Source organism: Mastacembelus armatus, chromosome 24, assembly GCF_900324485.2.
Source record: "Mastacembelus armatus chromosome 24, fMasArm1.2, whole genome shotgun sequence".
NCBI lineage: Eukaryota > Metazoa > Chordata > Actinopteri > Synbranchiformes > Mastacembelidae > Mastacembelus > Mastacembelus armatus.
Window position 1 is genome coordinate 13,076,725 of NC_046656.1, and position 24,342 is coordinate 13,101,066.

Here is a 24,342-nt window from a genome sequence, read left to right on the forward strand (position 1 = left end):
GGTATACCTAAAAACCTACTTTACTTTACTTTTACTTTATATTTCCACCAGTGTGACTGTTTGCATCATCAATAAGCTATTTGAATTATATTACTTAAGATTTTGCCACATTAGTTATGTATAGTCTAGTGTAATTGAATACAAATTGTTTGTCAGCTAATCTTGACCATCATGAAAGTAAAAATAAGATTTTAGTTAATAAATATTAAATTAATTCCAGGTCATGTGCGCAGGTCTGAAGTTAAAAAATAAGACCACCATTGCAACGGGAAAATCAGCTTGTGACCTTTCAAAATAAAAGCATCAAGTGTATTTTTAAAAATTATTATACAGTGATGTGATTCTTATGTTGTTTGTACAAGGCGTTTTTGACAACTGATCTTCATTCATTCAGGAATGTGTTACATGCTTTGTGGCTCATTCAAGGGCTAAGACTTAGGTCTAGACCACTGTAGCTATAAATGTGCTGTAACAATGACAGTTTGCAGATAATAACCATTTGCTCTCAAGTCCACTCTACATTAAATATTCATCCATTAGTCCTTTACCAAACAATAAAGATGCTTCTTTTGACAAAGAGGCTTTTATTTTTTTAAAAACATAGCCCGGACATACCTTCTATAATTGTGCTTGACTTGACACTAGTCCCTGCTCCAGTCCTGGGCAGACAGCTGAGGGAGAATTAACATCAGCACAATCACTGAGCAGAGCTCAGTCTCTGTCCTGAACTCACATAATGCATGGGGGAAAGAGAGGACTGGTCGCTCCGCAAAACACTTTTCTGGAAAATATTGTCCGGCGCTCCAGTGGTGAGTTTTAATCTGAAAGAGAAACAAGGCTTAATGGGTGCAGGTTTGTCTTTTCAGTGAAGGCGCAGGGTTGGGATGCTAAAGTAAATCTATAATATCATTTAAAGAAGTGCAAATTTTCCTTATATGTGTGTCAGGTTGTGTATAGAAATAGGCAGGCCATTTAGAGTCTGGGGGAGAACTCAGTTATGCTCTATTGCTCCTTATGTATATTGATTTAAGTGCCAACCTTTGTATTTAAATGTAAAAAGTATTTTATTCTATTTTATTTTTGTTCATCTGGATGAATAATTAAAGAAAGCTGAGTGTTTTTGCAGGGCTAATGAAAGACAAAGTTCTTTGAAATATAATGTAAGACCTGTTCAAAATGTTTCATCACTCTAACAGTATATTTGGTGTTTCGCATGACACACTAAATAAATAATAAGAGCAGAGCAGATGTTGGAGAGATGCTGGTCAGGCAATAATTATTTTTAATTTGCTCAAAATGTGCAGCATGGTATCTGTTCAGTGACGGCTGAGTGAATTTGTCGCTCCTACAAAAAAAACAAATGGTGAGACAGCAACAAAGACCAGACATGTAGCTGACATTTTATTTTAGTGATTTGTGTGTAATAATTGCTCATTCCTGTTTCATGGTATTTTATCTCTATTAGTCCCTTTGAGTATATTGCACCTGAAATAATTAGTCTCTGCACAATAGTCAGCAGTCTTAGTAGTGTTATTAGAAATACATTTTGCAGATTGACAGTTTTTTTTTTGTCAGGTGTCTGGGTAGTAACGCTATTAGGCTGAGAGTTAGTATGCATGAGATCGGAGGTTACAAATACAGATGCAGTGCATGTCAGTATAATGAATGTTAATGTGACGTAGGGTGAAGGTCTGTAACCTCAATAATGTATTTACAGTAAATTTGGCTTGTGACAGTAATCTGATATTGAGTCATTATTATCTCAATGAGAATCTGAAACACTGCACAAGCCTGCAGAGTGGATGCATTCGTTCCAACGCAAGCTCATTTAAATCCCAGTGATTTAGTTGAAGATAAATGTGCAAATGCTTCAACTTTGACAACTTTAATGGGGACTGTGCGACTTAATAGAGAGAAATTGTACTCGGTCTTTTCTCTGGAGACTCCAAACTGTTGTGAAGTTGGAAAACTTTGCAGCTCCTCATCAATATTTCATTTGCATTAAGGCCTGAACATCAACGTTTTATCAAGAACTATTTGCCTACTGACCCATTTGATTACCACCACTAACTGCTGTTTTAAATATGAAGGATTTTTGCGTATTCTTTAGATTATATATGGACATTAATATACGTTAGTAGCTCCAGAGTTTGCTTTTCTACTGGTTTAAATTATTGCACTGAAAATTGCAGATAAAGAAATACCTGTGTGCTAAAGCTGTGGTACTGGGGAACATGACTTATAAGAATCCATTAAAGAAAAAGATGTTTATCTGAAGCTACATGACATTTGGTAAAAAATTTAAGTAGCGATGCTGAAAAATGACTCCAGGTTCAGTTGCGTAACTCCATTTGGGTTGGTAATAGGGATGCCCTGGCTTAGTAGTGGCTAGTTTTGTTTCAGGCTACTGTATCCCAGTTTCTGCTTTGTTTCAGAGACCAGTTTCCTTCTGGGAAATGCACAGATCGTGGAGTGGCCGATTGTATACAGCAACGATGGATTCTGCAAGCTGTCTGGATACCACAGAGCTGAGGTCATGCACAAGAGCAGCATATGCAAGTGAGATGGACTTTTATAGTATCATGATGTGATTAACTGCAAAAGAGATCATGAGTAATAAAACACAAAAATTGGATTAATTCTTTTGTCATTGCCATGAAAATGTGACCACTGATTTGCAACAGGTGCAGTAATCATTTAAAGACAAAGCTGAAAACATCCATCTTAAATCCCCTGATCTTTTTACTGCACACATCCTTTTGTTTTTTTTCCCCCTTTCTTCATTCCTTTGCAGTTTCATGTATGGTGACCTGACTGATAAGAAGACCATAGACAAAATCAGACAAACCTTTGACAGCTATGAGTCCAATTTCTTTGAGGTGCTACTCTATACAAAGAATAGTGAGTATCCCTGTTGAGTCTGTTTTTTACTGCAGTCATTTAATGCATGATACAATAATGTTTAGTCACTTTTGTTTTGGTTTAGGTATAAGTTTCCCTTTGTTCTGTCTCATATCTGTTGTTTTAACTGTTTCCTACAGGAACACCAATCTGGCTTTACATGCAGGTGGCTCCAATCCGAAATGAGAATGACAAGGTGGTGCTGTTCCTCTGTACTTTCAGAGATATAACACTTTTCAAGCAGCCGATTGAAGATGAATCAACAAGAGGTGAGGGAGATCATATTCAAACGGTCTGAACCCGTTTGAACCTTCAACTGTGTCCACGGCATTTTATACTGAAACAGTTTAATAAAATATTTTAAAATTTAAAACTTAAAATCGAACATGCATTTACCTTTAACTTCAAAGCTCACATTCATTTCATTGGACAGTGGAGGCTGCAGTGCAGCCAAAAGCCTCATGCACATGAGCGGCTGTGACTTGACAGACATTTGTTTCCTGCTATGTAACATACAGTGCAACTGGGCAGGTGTTGTATGTGCAGGTCAGTGAACACATCGTTGATTGTCTATGCAGTGCCATGTCCCAGGGGATTAAAGGTGCTGCTAGGTCTTTTACATATATCAAGCAGAAACAAAGGGCATTCAGACCATCTAAGAAAACTACATGTATGAAAATATTGACAGCAGATTTTATGGAAATGTGTAGTTGTGATAAAAGGGCATGGATGCCATGTAATAAAATTTAATTTAATAAAATAAAAGTGTAATACAAATATAATTTTTAAAAAATGTAATAAAATCATTTGTCCTTTTGTTTTCGTGTAGGATGGGCAAAATTTGCCAGACTGACACGGGCATTGACCAACAACCGCAACCTGGTGCAACAAATGGCACCACTGAGCAAGACCGAGGTCAGCCACAAGCCCTCCAGGCTGGCTGAGGTGAGCAGCGACCCCAGTCTGAATGAGGATGTTATTTTGTACATCCAGTATGTTTTTGTTCTCATAACAGTGTTTTTTCCCTCTCAATGAAAGGCTCTCCAGCTGGGATCAGACATCCTCCCTCAGTACAAACAAGAGGCCCCAAAGACCCCTCCACACATCATCCTCCACTACTGCACCTTCAAGACCACCTGGGACTGGGTCATCCTCATCCTCACCTTCTATACCGCCATCATGGTTCCCTATAACGTCTCCTTTAAGACCAAGCAAAACAACTTGGCTTGGCTGGTGCTGGACAGCGTCGTGGATGTGATCTTCCTGATTGACATCGTGCTCAACTTCCACACAACATTCGTGGGTCCGGCTGGAGAGGTCATTTCAGATGCCAAGCTGATACGAATGAATTACCTGAAGACGTGGTTTGTCATTGATCTGCTGTCCTGCCTGCCCTACGATGTCATCAATGCCTTTGAAAATGTAGAGGAGGTGAGTGAATTGCAAAGAAATTGTTTAAATGGGGGACGGTTTTAGGACGGTTCTTGTCCTTTGGGATTGGTTGTGTTGTGTTTAGACATCTTTATCTCGCACTGTAAAGAAATATTACAACATTTCTGCTTGATTGTCTCTGTGAAGGATGTCATCACATCTGCCTCCACAAGTCATCTCAGAGAAACCTCAAATTTCCACCGAAATACCACAAGGACAGAAGACTCCTTACTCCCAGTAAGGATTTATTTTAATTTACAGCTGCTATAAATAATGTATTTCATATAAAGAGTGGATTGTTTTAGTTGTTTCAGGTTTACAAACAGCGTCTAGTTCACCCCTTTGCTCATGTCTCACTCTACAGGGTCTCAGCAGCCTCTTCAGCTCCCTGAAGGTGATCCGCCTGCTCCGTTTGGGCCGAGTGGCCCGGAAGTTAGACCACTATCTGGAGTACGGAGCAGCTGTTCTGGTTCTGCTGGTATGTGTCTTCGGCCTGGTGGCCCACTGGCTGGCCTGCATCTGGTACAGCATCGGGGACTACGAGGTCATCGACGAGATCACCAACACCATTAAAACAGACAGCTGGCTCTACCAGCTGGCCCTGAGTATAGGAACTCCTTACCGCTACAACACCAGCGGCACAGGCCAGTGGGAAGGTGGCCCCAACAAGGACACTTTGTACATTTCCTCTTTGTACTTCACCATGACAAGTCTCACCACCATCGGGTTTGGCAACATCGCTCCAACCACAGACGGCGAGAAGATTTTCTCCGTGGCTATGATGATGGTGGGCTGTAAGTACTCGGTTAACAATTTTCTTTACACATCCTTTTTTTTTTGCTTCAGCTGACGTATTATCAAAAAGTCTGATATTACACAACAAATAGTATCCTTCTGTTATTACTGTTCCTGGTATGAGTGGGGGTTAATGGACCAATAAACAAACCAAGTCTTTCCAAACCACACAGTCTTTCTATCACATGATCGCACATCTTTAAACAGCTTCCGATCAACACGAGCCTCTGACGAACAGCACAAACCCTAAATTTATCATTTCCCAGTGCCAAGCTAGTTCAGCTTGTCAAAAGAAATTTAAGTGAAGCTTTTCAAAACAATGAAATCTGTGACCACTGTTCTGCAGTGGACATGCAGTACAACCTTGACAGTCCAAATAAATCAGAGCAGGCAACAAAAAGAGTGGCATACAGTGTGAAGGCAGTATGGCAAAACCAGGACTCATAAAATGAGTCTATATTCTACTGAAAGATACCACTTAGCTATAGCTACTTTAACTACCCAGCTACTATGAAGTGATGCTACAAAGTGGTGTGTCTCTATCAATGAGCAGTAACATGTTATTTATTAGTTCAGTTTACCAGACCAACAGCTGTATAGCAATAACCTCTTTTCAGTTTTCCCGTCACTCTTAGCATAAAAATGACGCACACTTCCTTTGCTGCTGTTTTCTTCTCACTCATGCGTTCATCCATTCATACGGTGCCAGTAGGACCTGACAGGAGCTAAAACAATCTGGATGCATTTACTTGAATAATAGACTTTGCCCTGCTGCCTGTCGGATAACTGCCAGTAAAGCAACATATGGTGCAGATGCTGTGAGAGTCTGTGCAGACGTCAAAGTTAAAATCAGGCTCAATATGATTAACGGGTACTGTAGCTGGTTCTTATAGATAAATGTGTTAGTTTTACCACAATCGGGCATAATCAACATATACAAGAGCAAAAACAGCATATAAACCCACAGAAGACACATGCACACGGATAAATGTATATACATATGTGTATATGTAAAGAAACAAGTAGTAATAATGCATTCCACTGTACTGCACACAGAAATACAATAACAGCACAAATGTTTTAGATTTAGCCAGTTTTAATCTGTAGGACAGGGTCATTTTAACAAGATAATCCAAATACATGTGTTAATTCCTGGAAACAAGAAATTGTCATTTTATATATTATTTTTAATAATTACTTAGGAGTTTTGGATAAATAAATATTTCTTTACATTTCACAACATTAGCTCGTCCCCAGTCTCTTGATTCTGCTCAGGAATTTCACGTTTAGCTGCAGACTCAGTGCTTGAACGCTGGGGAGAGTTTATCACTTGGCTTTGTTGATAATAAAAAGTGACATGTTCAGGTCCCATCCCAGCCTGTTCTCAAAGTGTCTGTGTGAAGGTTGGGCATCGCTACTCAAGATCAGAAATTCACCATTTATGTGTTAATTCACTCATACTGAAATTATTCTCTGTTACTTGAGGAGTAGATTAATTATCATCTTTTCATGCAGTGATTTTATTATCATTTAAACCAAATAAACCTCATTTGAATTACATACACAATATTTGAAAAAACCCATAGTAGAATGTATTTTTGTGCAGGTGTTTGTGTTATCGTCATCTCCCACTGAGGTTACAGTAATAGCCTCAATAGCTTTCGCTCACAGCTCCTCTGTCACGACTTGGTGTACTAACCTCTGGCCCAGTCCTCTGAAACAGCATGTAAAGTGATGCAATAAAAACAGTGAGGGAGACACAAAGTGACACCCACGCTTTAAGGTTTGTACTTCCAAAAGTACACACCCATTACTCTGGTGGTGCCTCGATCGTGAAGACGAGTCAGTCACACTGAAGTGTCAGGTTCGATTATGGCCGATACCTCCTCTGCTACAGATACAGTAATCATGTGAGAGGAGAGAGGAATAGAAAAAAGGGAGAATTTGCCTGCAGCCTTTAGTGGAGTAAATGGACAATGAGCCATCACATTAGATATGTATCCTAACCTCTGGGATCCTGCTGTGACGACCAGAGCCGACTCTTTCCCCTTGAGTGGGTAAAACCTCACACTAGGAGATGCTGACTGACTCTTTGAGGTCACTGCAGCACTTACTGAGGAAATAGCATTAGAAATGATATTATAAATGTTCAGCCCACCACTCACTGTGTATATGGAGGAATTTTCTTACCTTAAATTCCAACTAATTTATCCATTAATGATCAGGTAATCAATGTACTTGAATAAGAATTTGAGTAGTCACATAATGGAGAGTGTTATTTTAATAATTATATGCACACATTTAAGGTGTATCAATAAGGCCAAAACCCCTTAAACCTGACCAAATTATCCCTTAATTAAACAATGGGCTTTGGAATATATGATATTATATTTAATTAGATATTAATAGACAATAGGTTATAGATGAAGTGAGGAATTATAATAAATTTCAGTTGTTGATATGATAGGGAGGAGGGAAGGGGGAGTGGGGAGGGGGGGACCATGCCCTTTGTGGGTATTTAGGGTGTGAACAGTCGTGGGTTCAAATCCCTTGTTGAGTCATGCAAATCCATGGATTAAGAAAGTGCTTTGAATCTTGAATCAATTGATTATTTTTAATATTTCTATGAACCTGAAAAGAAAAATTGAAATCCTACTGAGAGGTACATGTAGTGTTATTTTGTAAAGAGGGTTTTACCCCATAAAAATTCCTTAAAATGTGCACATATGCCACATTATACTAATCCATTATTTTACCCAATATCTGGGCCTAACTTTGAGGTGAAATGTCTGGAGACTGTTTGGATTACACATCCCAGAGATGTTATAAATTTTCACCTGAAAACATTTAAATCTCTCTCATCTTGTGGAATAAATGTTGTTTCCTCTTCATCCTTTGTTTTAGCTCTGCTGTATGCAACCATCTTTGGAAACGTCACCACCATCTTTCAGCAGATGTACACTAACACAAACCGCTACCACGAGATGCTCAACAACGTGCGCGACTTCCTCAAACTTTATCAGGTTCCCAAAGGTCTGAGTGAGAGGGTCATGGACTTCATCGTCTCCACCTGGGCCATGTCTAAAGGCATTGACACAGATAAGGTTTGATATATTTTTATATTAGTCACTAGCAGCAGTAGTAGTTTATCAAATGCTCCTGTTTGTACCTGATGTGAACAATACTCTGTCACCATCTCTCTCAGGTTCTTGCAATTTGTCCCAAAGACATGCGAGCAGATATCTGCGTCCACCTGAACAGACAGGTGTTCAACGACCACCCGGCGTTTCGTCTGGCCAGTGACGGCTGCCTGCGCTCTCTCGCTGTGGAGTTTCAGACCACACACTGTGCACCTGGAGACCTGATCTTCCACATCGGAGAGAGTGTCGACACGCTTTGCTTTGTAGTCTCCGGGTCCCTCGAAGTCATCCAGGATGATGAGGTCATTGCAATACTAGGTAATCCCCAGCAACATTATGCAATATAAATGAAAATCACTGAAAAATCTTCCATTTACTGAAGTTGAACTTTTATTCAACACATCAGATTTTGTGTCAAAGAATCTAAACCTGTGTGTCTGCAGTGAACAGACTGATACCATGTGGTTCCCTGCAGGTAAAGGTGACGTATTTGGAGATGTGTTCTGGAAAGAGACCACACTGGCCCGAGCTTGTGCTAATGTCCGAGCTCTAACTTACTGCGATCTGCACGTCATCAGGAGAGAGTCTCTGCTGAGGGTGTTGGAGTTTTACACGGCATTCGCCAACTCGTTCTCCCGCAACCTCATCCTCACCTGCAACCTACGAAAACGGGTACTCGGACACACACGTTACAGCTTTCCTGCTTTCTGTCTTTTCCTTGTCAGTCATTTCTGACTCCGGATGAATGAAACACATTCAAGTAAAATAAACAAAACATTTATTTATTGTTTAAATTCATTTTTGTAGACAGGCTTTATTTTACGTTCCAGAGACAATCCCACATTTTTCGAATTCATCACAGTTGTCACGATACAATTTGGAGAAAACTCTTTATAACTGCACCTCTCTGCTTTATAATGGCTTCATTCTCGCTGATCGCTCTAGTTTGTTGCAGCTACCATATAAAAGCTCTTATGTGATCATATACACTAAAATCACATGGTCTCAGCGAAGCGGCTCCAAATCTAAACAAATTCAAGGAACATTGTAGCTGCATGTTGAAAGATTTATGGCTTTTTACTTAAAATGTGTTCAATGAAAACAAAGTGATCTATTATTCATTTGAACAGTGTAAAAACTGTTCATACCTGCACGGTCTGTCTTGTTTACTGTTAAATATACAGTGAACTTGGTGCATGGATCTAAACTGCACAGGAGCTGTTGGTGTTTTAGGAATCCATATGATCAGAGTCTGAGAGCAAAATGTTGAATCTTTTCCAGTTTCATGGGCACCTGATCCAAATGTGCTCAAAAAAAAAACTCCAGTAATAGAAGTTTTGCTTTGAACAGAAAATCTGTGATAGTCAGTTTCAGATGAACCCACAGACGAGTTAAATGCTGATACATGTTTGAAGCTATGCCATGAAAGAAGCTGATCACTGGTTGTTCGGAAAGCTTTGTAACTATTCAGCGTGGAGGATTTAATTATTAACTTACCTGTCAAAAGGACCTCAGAACTGCTTGTGGAGCTGCTCATGAACACTAGAGGTTATTGTTTTAAAGTCACAATACAATTTCTGCAACAGCAAAGTTTTAAAAAATGTTTGCAAAGTCCAAATGGGAAACAAAAAGTGTATCAGCTTTTTCTTTCCTTGTCTCCTCGGGGCACTGAGAAGGTCTCAGGGTGTGGGTATCAGCCAATAATTGCATTGTTCCATTAATGGTCTCCCTTGTGCCTTTCTGCTTTCAAGTCATAAATATTTCAACGTATACAGGAGCTCTAGATGGTTACTCTTGCTTTAAAATTACTTTGTAGAGTACATTACATTTTACAGCATCCAAGGAGATGAACTGTAGCTCCACTATTGTTACAGTAAAATCCACACCACAGGCCTCATGCACAGATGATCCCTCTTACAGATAATCTTCAGGAAGATTGCTGACGTGAAGAGGGAGCAGGAGCGCCAGAGGAGCGAGGTCACTCTGTCCATTCCTGAGGACCACCCAGTCCGTAAGCTGTTCCAGAGGTTCAGACAGCAGAGAGACGCTCAAACACCAGGAGAGTCTCACACCTACTTTGACCATAACAGTGTTCAGGTTGAGCTGCAGCACCACCACCACCACACCGAGCCAAACTCTTACACGCAGCGTCAGCCTGTGTCTGCTCAGCAGCAGGAGTACAGCTCCGCCGTGCGGAATAATGCGCCCTGCCCAGGGGGAGGGAGTGCAGGCAGCGGATGCGGCATGGCAGCCGCTCCACAGGCATTTGGCCCCACTGAGATGTTAGACAAAAGTTGCACACAAGATGCTGGGGTGTCTGTGTCAAGGCCGTGTGCTGGGAGTCAACTTGGTCAGAGTGTTAACAATCCCACAGGGGGTGTTGGTGCAGGTGGAGAGGGGGCTGTGGGTGCTGTTGCCAGCAGCAGAGGTGCTCGGGGCTGGGCAAAGTTTAGAAATGCTGCCTCTGCTGCACCTGCGCCTCCTGCTGCTGAGCGAGAAAAGCAGGCACAGAGCACAGAGGACAGGCCCAAAGCATCGCAGTCCTCTGGGCAGTTAGCAGCTGCCAGCAACCCAGGAGAAGGTGAAGAGGGTGGCACACAGGGTGGCAACAATGCAGGAGAAGCAGGTGAAGAAAGAAGCGCCCTACACAAAACTGACTCCTGCGACAGCGGCATCACAAAGAGTGATCTACGCATCGACAGAGCTGGTGATTCAAGAAATTCATTTGAACGAAGCCCGATGGAAAAGAGCCCAATGGGGAGGAATCCATTTGAACACAGCCTCGGCGTTGACAGCGAGGTGTCTCTCAAAAACTCTTTTGCACAGCCGGTGTCTGAACAAGCGCTCCTTCAGGCTACGCTGCATGAAGCCAAACTGGAGCTGAAGGGGGACATTCAGATCCTGAGCGGGCGGCTGTTGGTCCTCGAGTCTCAGGTGGGCGAGGTCCTCCGGTTGCTGTCGATAAAAAGAAGACTCTCACTGCCACCGACTTCTTCTCCAAAGCCAAAAGCCAAAAGTCAAGACTCACTCACTGCCTCCAGGCCTGTCACACCAAAAACAGACGACGGGGAATTTTCAATGAACTCTTAAACAGACTTCTATGAGCATAATGCATGTCCTGCTGGACTCTGGCCTACCAAAGAAATTTCCTGCATTAAACACTTCAGTGCATGCAGAAATCCAATTCAGGTTATTGCAGCATGTTATTATTTTTTTAATAGACTTATGAGACCCCTGTATAGGCCCACAACATTTAAGAATACCAAGCAGCAACAGCAACACTGTTATTGATTAGTGCATTTGTGCAAAGTAGAGGCTACAAATCTCTGATACTTATGATGCTCTGATGAAGGATCTTGCAGAAACATACTAGACTCATAGGATGATCAGTAAAAATATGAGCGAGATGAGACTAAATCATCTTTTTTAAAACATATTTTATCACGTAGCAAAACAGGATGAGAGCAGTAAAGTTAATGTAGGAAACGTTTTCCAGTTTTCAGTAGTGACTACCTTTAGAGTCAGGTCATAATGTGTGCCTTATTATGATAAAGCTTTGATGAGACATAATGAGCTGTTTATGATTTTTGTGTGTGTGTGTGTAATATGTTTTGATGCATTTTCCAAAGCACAGGATGAAAAAATAACAGAATCTGAAATAACTGCACCGAAGAATCATGAAAATGATCTTTGTCACTTCACTATGCATTGCTTTTACTAACTGCCCAGTAGTTTTCTTTGTGTGTGTGTGTGTGTGTGTGTGTGTGTGTGTGATTGAGCTTCCTTCGTGTACACATAAAACAAGAATGAAAATGCAATACTTTAAAGTGAATATTAAATTTTCACTGTAATTATCTCAAATTAAACAAGATTCAGATATTTTAATCAGTAGTTGCAGCAACTTTACTGCATATTTCTTTTCCTCTTGCTCAGGTATATTTGATCTCATGTTGAATTTGAGTATTTATTTATTACGTCTACTAGTAAGATGAAATATTAATGCACCGTAGATTTATACACACACTGCTGTGCAAATCTGAATGAATTGGTTGTGGATAGAAACAGCAGCTGTAAAGTTATGAAGTTTTCTCTTTGTCTGTAAATGCAAATAAAGTCAGTATGCACAGTGAAGGCGTTTGCATGTGACTGTCGGCCGAGGCAACACATTTATTATTTTTTTTATTAGATACATGAATGACCTTGTGTAAGAGAACCTGAATAATGAAAGCGATGCCTGCTCACCAGCTGTTGTTAGTCTCCTCTGTTATGCACTACTGCACTCAGGCTTTGTGTAAATTGGAAGCATTTACAATTTGTCTTTGTCTTATGTTTTTGCTGATGTAGGTGAGTCACAGGAGTGTTGTCAATATGAGCTGTTGTTAAATGCTCCGACGGCAGTGAAGGTAAGACTGTTCTGCTTATTGTGTGGGCTTAGTTGTTTGTTCTCTAGCAGAAAATAAAATAAAAATAAATGATTTCTCCTCAGTGCTGACATGGGAATCTAGAAACAGGTTATTTTAATGTCCTGAAGGTTAAATAAGTCTAGATTCAGTCATTCAGGCCTCCTGACGACAGGGGGCGCTCGTGTTTCTTTGAGTGTCTTTGAAAGTTGAACCACGCATATACAGGAAAAAACGGAAGCGACATCTGCAAAAGTTTCAGGCCAAAATACAGAGAAAATCTGAAGCAGGTGAGTGTGAATCTTTCCGGAGCTCTTTTTTTTGTAATACCGCTGAATTTCTGCAGCTTTTTATCGGAGAATGTGAATATTTTTACACTCCTGCACCGCGAATATTCCCGTCGTCTCTGTCATTTCAATTAAAGCCCAGGTAACTTGTTAAAAGTCGATTTTTACTTTATTATTATTGGTTTTCTAATGTTATCATTCAGGTTAAACGGCTCGTCAATAAAAAAAAAAGACCTGCTGACGCTTATTTTGAATTTTTGAAAGCCCCTGACTTTACAGCTGCAGTGGTGGAGATTTCCTACGGGCTTCCAGCTGTTCTCATGGTGCAGTGAACGCAACACTTGACCTAATACCTGATCCTATGCAGCTTCCAGTAAAGTGTGTTTTGGTTTGTGTGAGAGGCCAATATCTTTTGAACAAACAATGAATCCTCTCTGCCATTTTCTTCATAAGAATAAGAAAACCTCAGTTTCCTTTCCAGAAAGGTGTTAAAGCAGTGAACGCCTATTTTATGTTTTTATTATTTTATTTCTTTGTTTCTGCTAATTAAATTAAAAAAAAACTGTGTAGGCCTGTACAGCTTGACTACATGTCAACTCCAAGTTCTTCGTTCTCCCAAAGGTCTGACTAAAAGGTTTATTTCAAAAATGATAAAACATGTGCGAAGCCTGCATCACAAAACACATCTGGCTCATTTTTATTTAGTAAGTAAAACATGAAAAAGTTTATATTTGTCATAGCAGTTAAAGTTTCAGATCAAAACCTAAAGCAAAACCACAGTGGATCTAGTTCTAATGATTTCATAGACATATAATCATTGTTTGACCAATAACATCTGTTTCAACATCTGGCATCTAAGAAGGGTTTACAAAATAACGAGTCAAACTGATGTTGGACAACAAGCTTTCTTCCAAACTGTGTGTGGGAAAATAGTGACGATATGACTTTTGTTTTTACTTATTTTTAGCACAGAGATGGAAATGCAGCTTCCACCTCACGAGGGAGACGTGCTCTCTGTGGTCGACATGCACACAGGTGGGGAGCCGTTACGGATCATCCTCGGCGGCTACCCAGAGGTCAGAGGCGACACTGTGCTGTCCAAACGCCGACACGTGCGGGAACATCTCGATCAGCTCAGGAAGGTGCTGATGTATGAACCACGGGGACACTATGACATGTACGGAGCCCTGATCGTGGACAGCGAGATCCCTGAGGCGGACCTGGGGGTCCTGTTCATGCACAACGAGGGCTACAGCACCATGTGTGGACACGCTGTCATCGCGCTGGGACGCTTCGCTGTGGACTACAAACTGGTGAAAGAGCCACAGTCACCAGAGACACAAGTGAACATCCACTGCCCCTGTGGTCTGGTCAAGGCGTTCGTTGAGTATTCTGCTGGTAAAACAGGAGGAGTGAGGTTTCTCAGCGTGCCAGCGTTCGCCTTCGCCACAGGTATGACACTCGGCTTGATTTTCTGTCCTCACGGGAAACCAAACTGTCTTCAGGTGTTTTTATTTTCTGGAATAACTAAACTACTTTTCACCAGATGTGACGGTGACAGTGGAGGGCTTTGGTGAAGTGACGGTTGATGTCAGCTATGGAGGAGCCTTCTACGCCTTCGTAGACGCCCAGAGGTTTAACCTGGATGTCACCAAGTCCAGGACTCGGGATCTGGTAGACGCAGCCACAGCGGTGACCAATGCTGTCAGATCTCAGGTAAGCAGTTCATATTGTACGTCTGAGGGGAAAGAAGAGTGTAGACAGAAAAACTGGAAGATGCAATCTTAAAGAAGAATGTGTGTAATGGACAGATTTCCTTTCTTGTAATTTACCTCTAATAAGTTCAATAATAATTTAATTGTTTTGTACTGATGAGCTATTCAGATTTGGGGAGCTGTAATTTATCATAGCACAAATTCCAATCTAGGGTAATGAAAGTCACTGTAGTGCAACTTTTATTAGACAAAGTGCAGTTTTTCATATCCATATTGTGTTGATCTAATAATTATTCATCATGACTGTATAATTAAAGACAACTTGTTAGAAGCCTTTGTATGCATTCTAGGTTTTGGATTTTAGAATAATATAAAGCTACTCAAATCACTACATGGCCAAAAGTATGTGGACACTCGAACATTACACGCAAATGGGATTATTGATGTCTCAAAAGAAAATCACAGGCATTAATATGTTGTGTTCAAATAACTTTGAGATTTATTTTGTCTTAATGTCTCCAAGGTGAAGCTGCACCACCCAACCAGCGATGATCTGGCTTTCCTCTATGGCACCATCCTCACAGATGGCAAAGATGGTTTTTCCTCTGAACCCACCTCCAACGTGTGTGTGTTTGCAGAAGCTCAGGTATTTTACTGACACTTTTGAGAAATTGTCTTGTTGTCATTTTAAACTTTAAAGAGTGTTATCTGAACCTTGGTGGAAAGATTTGTTTACATTATGTGCATTGTAACAGTCTTTATCATTATCAGCATTAATTGAATCCTGCATGGGCCAGAAATATCTTTGCCTGAACAAATTATTTATTTAAAAAAAATCTAAAGATTTTTTCATATAAAATTTAGCATAAATCAGTGAAGTGTTTTGGGAAAATGCTAAAATAAAAACAAAAGTAAAACGGTACGGGGCAGACGCCACATGTCTCATCTTAATGTGGCTTCAACTGGTTTAAGCGCTGTGTTCTCAGGTGGACCGAAGCCCCACTGGTTCCGGTGTTACAGCTCGAGTGGCTCTTCAGTATCACAAAGGCCTCATCCAGTTAAACCAGACCAGGACATTTCAGAGCGGAGCCACTGGATCCCAGTTCACAGGAAAAGCTGTCGAGGTATTTGCATTTTCTTCTTCTGCATCGTTAAGGATTCTTTGTGGGGTTCAGTGTATAATAGGTTGTAGTTTTTATTCAGTGGAATAAATGCCCTGGGTAGAAGGTTAATGCCAACTTTAACCAAGCTAAAATAATATTAACATGTAGCTGCTAGATGCATCTCCAAATAGTTCAGAGCCATGAGTAGTTTGAATCATTTGAATCTTTTTGTGGTCATTTTACATTTTGGAGTCATTGAGGATATTTATTTTTTTAGTCGTTTCTCCCTTTGACTTTCTAACAAGAAGTATCATACAGAGGCTTTTGGTTCAGGGGCCCAAGCCCCTCAGGCTCCGCCCCTGCACACATGCTGATAAGATGGTCATGGGTGAAAGGTTTCTGGGTTGACTGTCATGGTCAAAATGTGTCATTGACCAAAGGTCTGTAGCTGTTTGAGATAACATCACTGCCTCCTGACGTGCAGTCGATCACTGCTGTGATCAGTAGATTAGATCTTCAGCAGAACAACCAAACTCTATTATCAAAAGCAAGCAAACTGATTTCTTTTGAATGAATGAATGAATGAAAACCAAATTTTATGAACACTATAAGACCTTACAATGAAAATCTATCCACCATAAATCAGATTTTCATTGGACTGTTTCATTATTTGGATGGTAAAATCAGCAACACTCCTGTAGCTTCAGCTTATAATCAAGACAATAAATTGATCATGGAATATTGATTTGACCTGCAACCCACAAACCTATAAAAGTGAAGTTTCTCCTTTTAAAAAAAAAAAAAAATTTACAAACATCTGTTCTCTGATGCATGTTTGTGATTCTCTTGTGTTTTCATTCAGGAGACCAGGTGTGGAGACTTCAGAGCTGTAGTGGTGGAAGTTGCTGGCCGAGCTTTTTACACCGGAGTTTCACGTTTTGTGCAGGAGCCAGATGACAAGCTGACACATGGTTTTCTGCTGAAGTAAGTCTCAGTTACAGGTTTCCTTTCAAAACATGGTTATACATAAAAAGTATTTTAAGCATTAGTATTAGCAAGTGCTTCTATTTGGCTGTAGACATTGTACCAACAAATCTAAAAATCTCTAAACTCTCCATGAAGACAATGAGAGCTATAATAAACAGTTTTAACTATTGACCACTAGATGGCGCTATCAGCCTGCTTCAGGCTCAGGCTGCTATCTGTTTATTTTTTCCAAACCCTCTTACTAGTTACTTGACACAAAAACTCAAAACTGTTTTGTCCCATTTATTATATCGACAGGTCATTGTACAATGGAAGGCAATATTTAAATTATAAAGTTCAGTGGAGATGTCTGGCACTGGATGGATTCACACAGCTGATGGGGACACATTCAAATCAGAAGTTACACATCCACTTGTATTGTTTTTTACAACAAAGAAAACATCAGATGTGGATCAGAGAATTTAAAATCAGGACTTTGTTTCCTTTTTTTTCAGCTGTGTAAATCCATCTCTTCAAATAAGCACAATGGAGGGCAGTCCATGTAGATGTATATTGCATTTGTTGGATATGGATTTAATTGCATTTAGCATAGTAATTATCAATTTATATGTGCAAACACATAACCTTATATATAGATAGATGTAATCTATGACGTGACTGTCCACACTTGTTGAGAAATTGCAGATTAGGCCCAGGCCTTTCAGAGTACCCACTCAACAATTAAAATCAACAGAGTTAAGGCCAGCTCTTAACAGAAAAAAAGTTCAAATAAAACATACAGTGATCAGATACATAAATGATGCATGTCAATAATGATGAATAGATACAAATTAAAAAAAACAAAAAAACAACCTCTTCTCACCTTGTCGTTTGCAGTTAAAACCACAACTGTTCAACAACACCGCAAAAGAGCGGCAGTGTCAGGAGGAACTTTAGATTCAGCCTTTCTCCAAAAATCATCTCTTGGACCATGCAGACATGTGAAAGCAGGCCCTCCCGATGAAATCTGTCCGTACAAAATGGCCCCTTGTGTTTTTAATGGAATCATCTTCTTGTTTGGATCGAGCATCAAGCCCTGAAAGCAGTCTAAAATCTGCACATTTCACTCTGTGCATAGATTTCTGAAGTACAAAAACAGCACAGAACAGTTCACATCAAACAACCGTGAGCGTCTCTTACACCTGGAAGGAGATAAAATGTCCTGGTCCTGCATGGTAACTTCTTAAAAATATTTAATTGACCAAAGTCCTGCAGGATGTATCTGATTTGGTCAGTAATTAGCAGTTTTTGGCTTCTGCTCTGTTTAACACTAAAATCACAGAGGATAAAAGGTCTAAACATGTTGTGCTGTGTGTGGCTCTGCAGTGAGGATGGGAGGCCGTGGTTTATTTAAGCCGAGCTGGGTGGCTGCGGTGGAAGGTGCTGAGGAATGTGCATGTCAGGTCGACCCAGAGGGAAACTACAGATGAGCAGAGCGGGAAGGGTAGGTGAGTGAGGTTGTCATCCTTGTTGTGCTCAGTTGCCGTTCAGAAGTTGAGCTTCGTGACTGGTCGCTCTCTGCTGGAGTCTGTGGTCTGGCTGTTGATGCGTTTGCGGTTGCGTTTCATCTTGGACAAGTCCTTGTCAAAGACCTCGCCTGATCGCAGCGCGGATACCAAATCATCAAACTCTCCACCGTCGTCTTCCCCGTTCGCCTTTGCTTTCCGGGCCTTTCGCTCTTTCTCCCTCTGTTCTTTCAGCTGGTGGCAGAAGTTAAAGTAAACTCTATTAACAAAAAAGCTCTAAACATATTAGCTTAGTTCAGTGTTTAACTGAATACATTTTTTTGCACTCTGTCAGGGTTTATTCCTTTTTTTTCTCCATTCATGAGCACTTTCTCTGCATGCACTCAAAACTATGTGGCTCTCAGATATAAAGCTGCTTGCACAAATTTCCTGTGCTAACGCTCGAGTCCTCCTCCTGGCTCCCAGGCTGCTGCTGCAATCCCGCAAAAACTTCTGCTCTCAAATTTCTGTGCAATAACCCTGTCCAAATCCACCAACCAATAGAAAGCCAGTTACAGTGCTGATCAGTGACGACCACCTAGCCAGCACATTCACTTTACCTCTTTAATTTCTTATGAGGTTAATCAGGCTCATGCATTTTTTCTCTCCTGAGCTTTATTACACTAACCCTTTCCGTTTAGGACTTTATTTACAATAATAAAATATACTGTACATTAATTCTACCATGGCACATAAATAGTTGCTTTATTCCAAAATTCCTGGAAGAAGGGAAGTATGAGTAATAACGATCATGAGAGAATAGATGACCCTGATTACAGGGAAAGTAACCGGCTGTAAAGAAGCAAACATGGAGGCAAGGTAGCCGCAATCATTTTAGTGGCTAACACTGTACTGGGCTTCCTGTTGGTTGGGGGATTTTGACAGGGTTATTACACAAAAATCCAAAAGTGACAGCAGACATTTGCAAACAGGACAACTCAAGTGTGAGCTCAAGATATTTGTGCAAGCAGCTTTATAACTGAGAGAAGACTCTCAAAAAGCAGTGCGTTTGAATAAAAGGGAATAAACCCCCATAGAATTTAGTTCAGAGGATCAATACCACTCCCATTTCGAGACACTGAATATGAAGCACAGGTAGTTTGAATCAGTCTAAACATAACAAAATCCACCTAGTAGCACCTCAAAAGTAATTTCTTGGCCAGGCAAACCAATTTCCTGGTATCTTGTCAATAGTGTGTTGTTTCTAGGCAACCAGCTGAAAAATTGTCATGCACATAACTTCTGTTTGTACAGATCAAGGCTAGCTGTCTTCCTGTTTCGAGATTTTATGCTTCATATTTACTGCCCAGGCATGAGAGTGACAGCTACAGAAGTAAACTATATTCAGGATGTATTGTATTATGACTTACTGTCTCATATTTACAATACTCAGATCTCAAGACAGTGAGCTTTTCTTGTAATTATCACAGATCTCATAATTACAAGGTGGATTGAATGGATTGGAACGCTTCAGAAGTTGGTTGAAAATCACGGACAATCATGTTCCAAAGTGGGCTGTGATCTGGGCTCAGGTTTTAATCTGTACTTGTTTACACTTTGGAACATTAAGTGAACCAAATCAACTATTAACAGTTCAGTGTTGATTACATTAATACTAAAATCTTAAAAATCCTGTGACTGATTTGTGTACAGTGAGTTTTACCCTGATTATGTTTTGGCATGTTAACTATGATAACATATGGTGTTCACACTTCCTTTGTGCTATGTACATTGGATGTACAGACAACTATCGATGAAATACTTTTATACTAAAGAACTTGAAACACCTGATGATTTTCAGGTAAGTTCGTCAGCGTTTCAATCCATACAACATTGGAACTTATTTTATAATCTGAATCACAAAATTACGAGATCTTTTAAAATGGTAATTCATGATAATGGTACTTACAAGAAAAGATCCTCTTTTTTTTTTTTTTACACAACTGAATGCAATGCATTTTTGTAGATAGCAGCTTCTTCTAACAATATATTATATTTCAGATTATTCTTCTTTAACTGCGCTTTACAAAATTTAGAGTAAAAAATGTCAGCTGTGGTTGTTCAGGAATTATTTAGAAAACAGGGCTAATGATGTACCTGAGCTTCCATCTTGGCCCTGCGCTCCTCTTCCTCTTTGCGTTTTCGCATGTTCTCATTCTCCTGCTGAGCCTCTGTGAACGACTGCAGGAATTGGTCAAAGATGCCAAAGAACTCATCTGGCTGCATCTTGCTGGCATCCTCACCGAAGTGCTTTACTGCCCTCAGGAACTGTGGGACCAAAGAAAAGGGGTACAGATTTACTGCACGACTCAGCAGATCCATGTTTTACTCTGTCTTTGACTGTTTTACAGGAGACTCATTAGGTCTCAGCTCTTTGAAATCAGAGCAGAGTACCAGTAGTTGGGCTTTGAAGCCCATGTTAAGCCAGATCCGACTGGCTACTGATTACAGCTCAGACTGGAGACTGGAGCCAGAGCCCAAATTAAGGCAACGTGTTTGTTGGGTATTTTTCACAGTAAGTTAAAAAGGAGAACATCCAGATGTGAGATCATGCTGAGAACATATACCTTCAAACATCTGTATGTTGACAGCAAACTTTTATCATTTAGCTCAAAGTTGCATTTAAATTATTTTGTTAAGTGCAGTTCATTCAAACAGCAGGCCCTCTAGTTCCCAGTCATGAGTACAGAGGACCACTCTGAATGCTCTCAGATAATTCACTGAGACACTGTTAATGATTCACAGAAATTAATGGTTGCCATGTGACCAGCTGAGCACTGGGTCAATGTTGCGCACACTGAGGGGTGGAAAACATGCTGAAGATTAAAACTCTTCCTGCCTCGCACCATTAAGGTGGACAGACCATAAATCTAACTACAGCGTGTGAATCTCTCCCTAAATGGTGAATATGCTCAGGTTTTTAATAGTAAAAAGTTAATTTCCCTTAAAAGACTGCAATCTGTAAAAAAATGTATGCTTTTGTCAAGTCATAAATTTGACAAGCACTTGCAGAATTATACAATATTACATTGGCAGGTTTGGTCAAAGCTCCCCAAACCATGACACAATGAGACACATTGTCTATAATGCTGATGACAATCATGTAAAACAAAACCTAACCCTGTGCCTCTGTTCCTGGTTTCTGTCTTGACCTGCACACATGGCAAAGAGCAGGCTGACTAATAAAGTGTGTGCTGCAGCAGGAAGCTGAAACACTTCACTCCTGCTGTTCGCTTTCCTAGAAAGGTGACTGATGAGGTCAGTAAGGTGTGTAGAAACAGCTGCACAGGGAGGAAATAGGATACAAGCCTTCAGCATCTGTGTCTACAACAGACAGTGGTGCTGCCCAGTCAGCTCACACAGACAGACGCTCAGTTTTCTGCAGAAATTGACGAAAGAAAAGGACTTACCAGTTCCTTTGCCTCGGTGAGAGAGTCCTCCACATCGGAGAAGCTGAAGCTGGCCACAGTGATGAACTGACTCACCACTGATACAAACTTGTCGCCCAGTTCCTGCGGGTGATTCTTCTGGTACTCCAGCTCCTGTAGGGAGAGAAACGGAAAGAGAAAAAAATAATTGACACTATCCACACTCTAAATATGTTGGCCAATACGTGTACTGACTAAATCTTTTGTGACTCACGTTCTCGACACTTTTCAGGCCACTGCGCAGGTTGCAGATATCTTTTTCGAGCTCAGTCATGCTGTGAGACAAGGGAAAGAGGGCTGGATGTAACCAGAATGTAGAAATGAGTTTTAAGGAAAGGAGAAACCGCTGTCAGTTAGGAATCTGTTTCAGCTGTTTGCTTGCAGTGGTTGCCAACTCGCTTTGCTTACCCCTCCTTTAAAACAAAAGCATGTCTAATCGTCACAGATTTCATGTCTGTTACTTGCGAACAGTTTAATCAAATGTGAATAGTTTTGAGAAGCATGAAGCGGTAAAACTAGCCATAATACAAACAAGCCAGGAGAAACATACGTTGTGAAGCCAAAAGTTTTTTTTCATCCTGTCTCCTATCATGTTGATCATCTTGTGACCCTTAAATTTTACCCTGCAAGCCCTTTGAGGGTCATAACCCCCACAAAATTAGGAATCACTGCTCCAAGACTCCACCTACTTGACTTTTGCTGCCTCTGGGATACTCTGCAAGTCCCCCTGGAACATCAGGACTATGGGATATTTCTTCTCCAGGATGGTGATCAGGTAGTGCAGGAGAGTGATGTTCCTGCAGACACAGATGTACAGATACATTGAGCTGGACCGACCTTCAAGGCAGTGAATGTGTCAAACGTGCAATATATTGCTTTTATTATGGAGGTTCAGATATGAATAGCCATATGGAGCTTCATCAATGTCACGTTCACAGTTCCAGATGTGATTTTATATTCCATACATTCCTCCTGTTACTGCCTGCAAAGGTTCATCTTACAGTTGAAAAATATTCTTACTTGTCGATACTGGATTTGGTATCAGCGATCTTGTTGAGTGAAGACACCTTGAAGCCGTAAGCGTTCCCCCTTTGACCCTTGTTCATGTAGTTTCCAAAGGCCAGGACCACCTCCAACAGCTGCTTTAAGTTTCTACTGTGTAAAATCTCCTTAGATGCCTTGGTCAGAGCTGAAACATAAAGAAAATTTATATTTCCAGTGGGTTCATATGAATTTTTAGACTTTGGAACCATCACAAGACTACTTTCTTAGTTTAAATATAAGGGTTTTCTTCTTCTTAGATATAAATAATACTAACTTTTTTAGTCTTTCACTTTTATAAAAAGGAATCATTTTATTTCATGTGCATGGTGAATGAGGCTTTTCCCACCTTCAACTTTGGGTTTGATCTCTGCTATCCTCTCTGCAAACTTCTTTTTGAAGTATAAAGACTGCAGCCTCTGCTGGTAGTGGTTTATTCTGGAAAGAAGATGGAAAATGTGTTTAAAAGTAGGACAAAAATAATAAATTATAAACAGGGAAATCCGCAAATTTAGACAAAAGCCACAAACATGGACATTGTGCTTGAGCAAAATAAAGCAATCTGCCTGTGCTCACTGAATGGCACATATAAATGTTTTAGTTGCGGTAATGGATCTTATTTTTTGGCAGAGTTTATGATTTCAGCCTATAAACCACTGAATCTGCAGCTAATGAGTGCCAGTGACACATCTGTCCTCCACTTTATTCTGTGTTTGTATAAACTAGAAAAACTGGAAAACTACAGTAAATTATTAAAACAAAACACTAACTGTATCATTCTGCTTTATTACTATGCTGAAGAAATGCCACTTACTTTAGGTTCTTCTCTTTGCTTAGCTGCTATATTAATATATTTATGCAGTCAGTGGCTGAGCTGAAACTTGTTTCCTTTGTTCCTTTATCTCACAGGACTTTGTTTACAAAACTGCAATGCAAATACTGTTATTACATTACAGCCTGTTTATTCACCAACACAGAAGTAGTGATTCACACAGCCATTGTTCCCTGCTAAATAAAACCCCATGTGTCATTTCATTTATCTGCTATGACTAAGAGGGAACAATAGCTATTGTTTGTCAGCAGAGAGCTGCGCTGACCTGAGGCCGCAAGGTTTGAGATAAGTACCTGTTTAACACTGAAATAAAAAACTTCCACTTGAGAAAAAGATTATTGCTGTATGAGTCGAGTACCTGCTCATCTCGTAGAGGAAGCGGTCAGGTTTAGCCATCCGGTCGAGCTCATGTTTGTGCTCCTCCAGAAGATCCACATCGCTCTTCTCTGGGACAAACTTCAGCAGCTGATGGGGGCAAAGAAAAGAGTCCACTTAACATATTTAACACCCATTCCTGCAACTGCACAAGATGGTGGATGGATTTACTCTGCTGTCTGTGAAACCAGCTCCACATACCAACAGGATGGAATCTCTGCTAACATGATATTTCATCTCATTAAGATTGGTTTCCCCTGAATAGAATATACTATTACCAGCTTTATAACACAGTGAACATCACCTAGCACACATTTGTTGAAAGGACTCCAAAAATATATTCATGAAAATGAAGTCAGTACT

General features: G+C 40.3%; 3 protein-coding genes across 11 annotated transcripts in view; 2 read left to right on the forward strand and 1 right to left on the reverse strand.

The window, feature by feature from the left end:
* The first annotated feature begins 736 nt into the window (after nucleotides 1–736).
* LOC113137565 (potassium voltage-gated channel subfamily H member 5-like) lies at nucleotides 737–11,357 on the forward strand. The gene is made up of 12 exons (XM_026319297.1): nucleotides 737–809; nucleotides 2,436–2,559; nucleotides 2,795–2,901; nucleotides 3,042–3,170; nucleotides 3,731–3,846; nucleotides 3,940–4,332; nucleotides 4,480–4,569; nucleotides 4,697–5,126; nucleotides 8,032–8,231; nucleotides 8,333–8,585; nucleotides 8,743–8,939; nucleotides 10,188–11,357. Exons 1-12 carry the CDS (start codon nucleotides 737–739, stop codon nucleotides 11,355–11,357), a joined length of 3,282 nt encoding a protein of 1,093 aa, XP_026175082.1.
* A 1,513-nt stretch (nucleotides 11,358–12,870) lies between these two features.
* Nucleotides 12,871–23,937, forward strand: l3hypdh (trans-L-3-hydroxyproline dehydratase). Of its 4 annotated transcripts, none has more exons than XM_026318220.2 (7): nucleotides 12,871–12,957; nucleotides 13,922–14,406; nucleotides 14,501–14,670; nucleotides 15,193–15,315; nucleotides 15,656–15,793; nucleotides 16,635–16,756; nucleotides 17,636–23,937. In XM_026318220.2, the coding sequence occupies exons 2-7, from the start codon at nucleotides 13,929–13,931 to the stop codon at nucleotides 17,637–17,639; spliced, it is 1,035 nt and encodes a 344-aa protein (XP_026174005.1). In that variant the 5' UTR covers nucleotides 12,871–12,957; nucleotides 13,922–13,928; the 3' UTR covers nucleotides 17,640–23,937. The 4 variants fall into 4 exon arrangements, 3 of the variants coding, with proteins under 3 accessions (XP_026174005.1, XP_033180963.1, XP_026174006.1); XM_026318221.2 differs by lacking the exon at nucleotides 12,871–12,957 and adding an exon at nucleotides 12,969–13,096; XR_003296319.1 differs by lacking the exon at nucleotides 17,636–23,937 and having other exon boundaries at nucleotides 15,642–15,793.
* The window catches only part of daam1b (dishevelled associated activator of morphogenesis 1b), a 42,294-nt gene continuing 34,979 nt past the window's right edge, over nucleotides 17,028–24,342 (reverse strand). For all 6 annotated transcript variants that reach the window (XM_026318213.1, XM_026318216.1, XM_026318214.2 and 3 more), the window contains 8 exons: nucleotides 23,963–24,069; nucleotides 23,122–23,210; nucleotides 22,752–22,920; nucleotides 22,421–22,528; nucleotides 21,946–22,006; nucleotides 21,714–21,845; nucleotides 20,401–20,571; nucleotides 17,028–18,498 (listed from right to left, as the gene is read on the reverse strand). In XM_026318213.1, coding sequence (XP_026173998.1) covers nucleotides 18,286–18,498; nucleotides 20,401–20,571; nucleotides 21,714–21,845; nucleotides 21,946–22,006; nucleotides 22,421–22,528; nucleotides 22,752–22,920; nucleotides 23,122–23,210; nucleotides 23,963–24,069 — 1,050 coding nt within the window. In that variant the 3' untranslated portion in view covers nucleotides 17,028–18,285. The remainder of the gene's footprint in view (nucleotides 18,499–20,400; nucleotides 20,572–21,713; nucleotides 21,846–21,945; nucleotides 22,007–22,420; nucleotides 22,529–22,751; nucleotides 22,921–23,121; nucleotides 23,211–23,962; nucleotides 24,070–24,342) is intronic.

Coding starts and splice junctions, on each gene's coding strand:
- LOC113137565 (XM_026319297.1), top strand. CDS start 737: ATGCATGGGGGAAAGAGAGGACTGGTCGCTCCGCAAAACACTTTTCTG. Junction 3,847..3,939: donor AGCCCTCCAGGCTGGCTGAG/GTGAGCAGCGAC, acceptor TCTCAATGAAAG/GCTCTCCAGCTGGGATCAGA. Junction 4,570..4,696: donor CAGAAGACTCCTTACTCCCA/GTAAGGATTTAT, acceptor CTCACTCTACAG/GGTCTCAGCAGCCTCTTCAG.
- l3hypdh (XM_026318220.2), top strand. CDS start 13,929: ATGGAAATGCAGCTTCCACCTCACGAGGGAGACGTGCTCTCTGTGGTC. Junction 14,671..15,192: donor CCAATGCTGTCAGATCTCAG/GTAAGCAGTTCA, acceptor AATGTCTCCAAG/GTGAAGCTGCACCACCCAAC. Junction 15,316..15,655: donor GTGTGTTTGCAGAAGCTCAG/GTATTTTACTGA, acceptor CTGTGTTCTCAG/GTGGACCGAAGCCCCACTGG.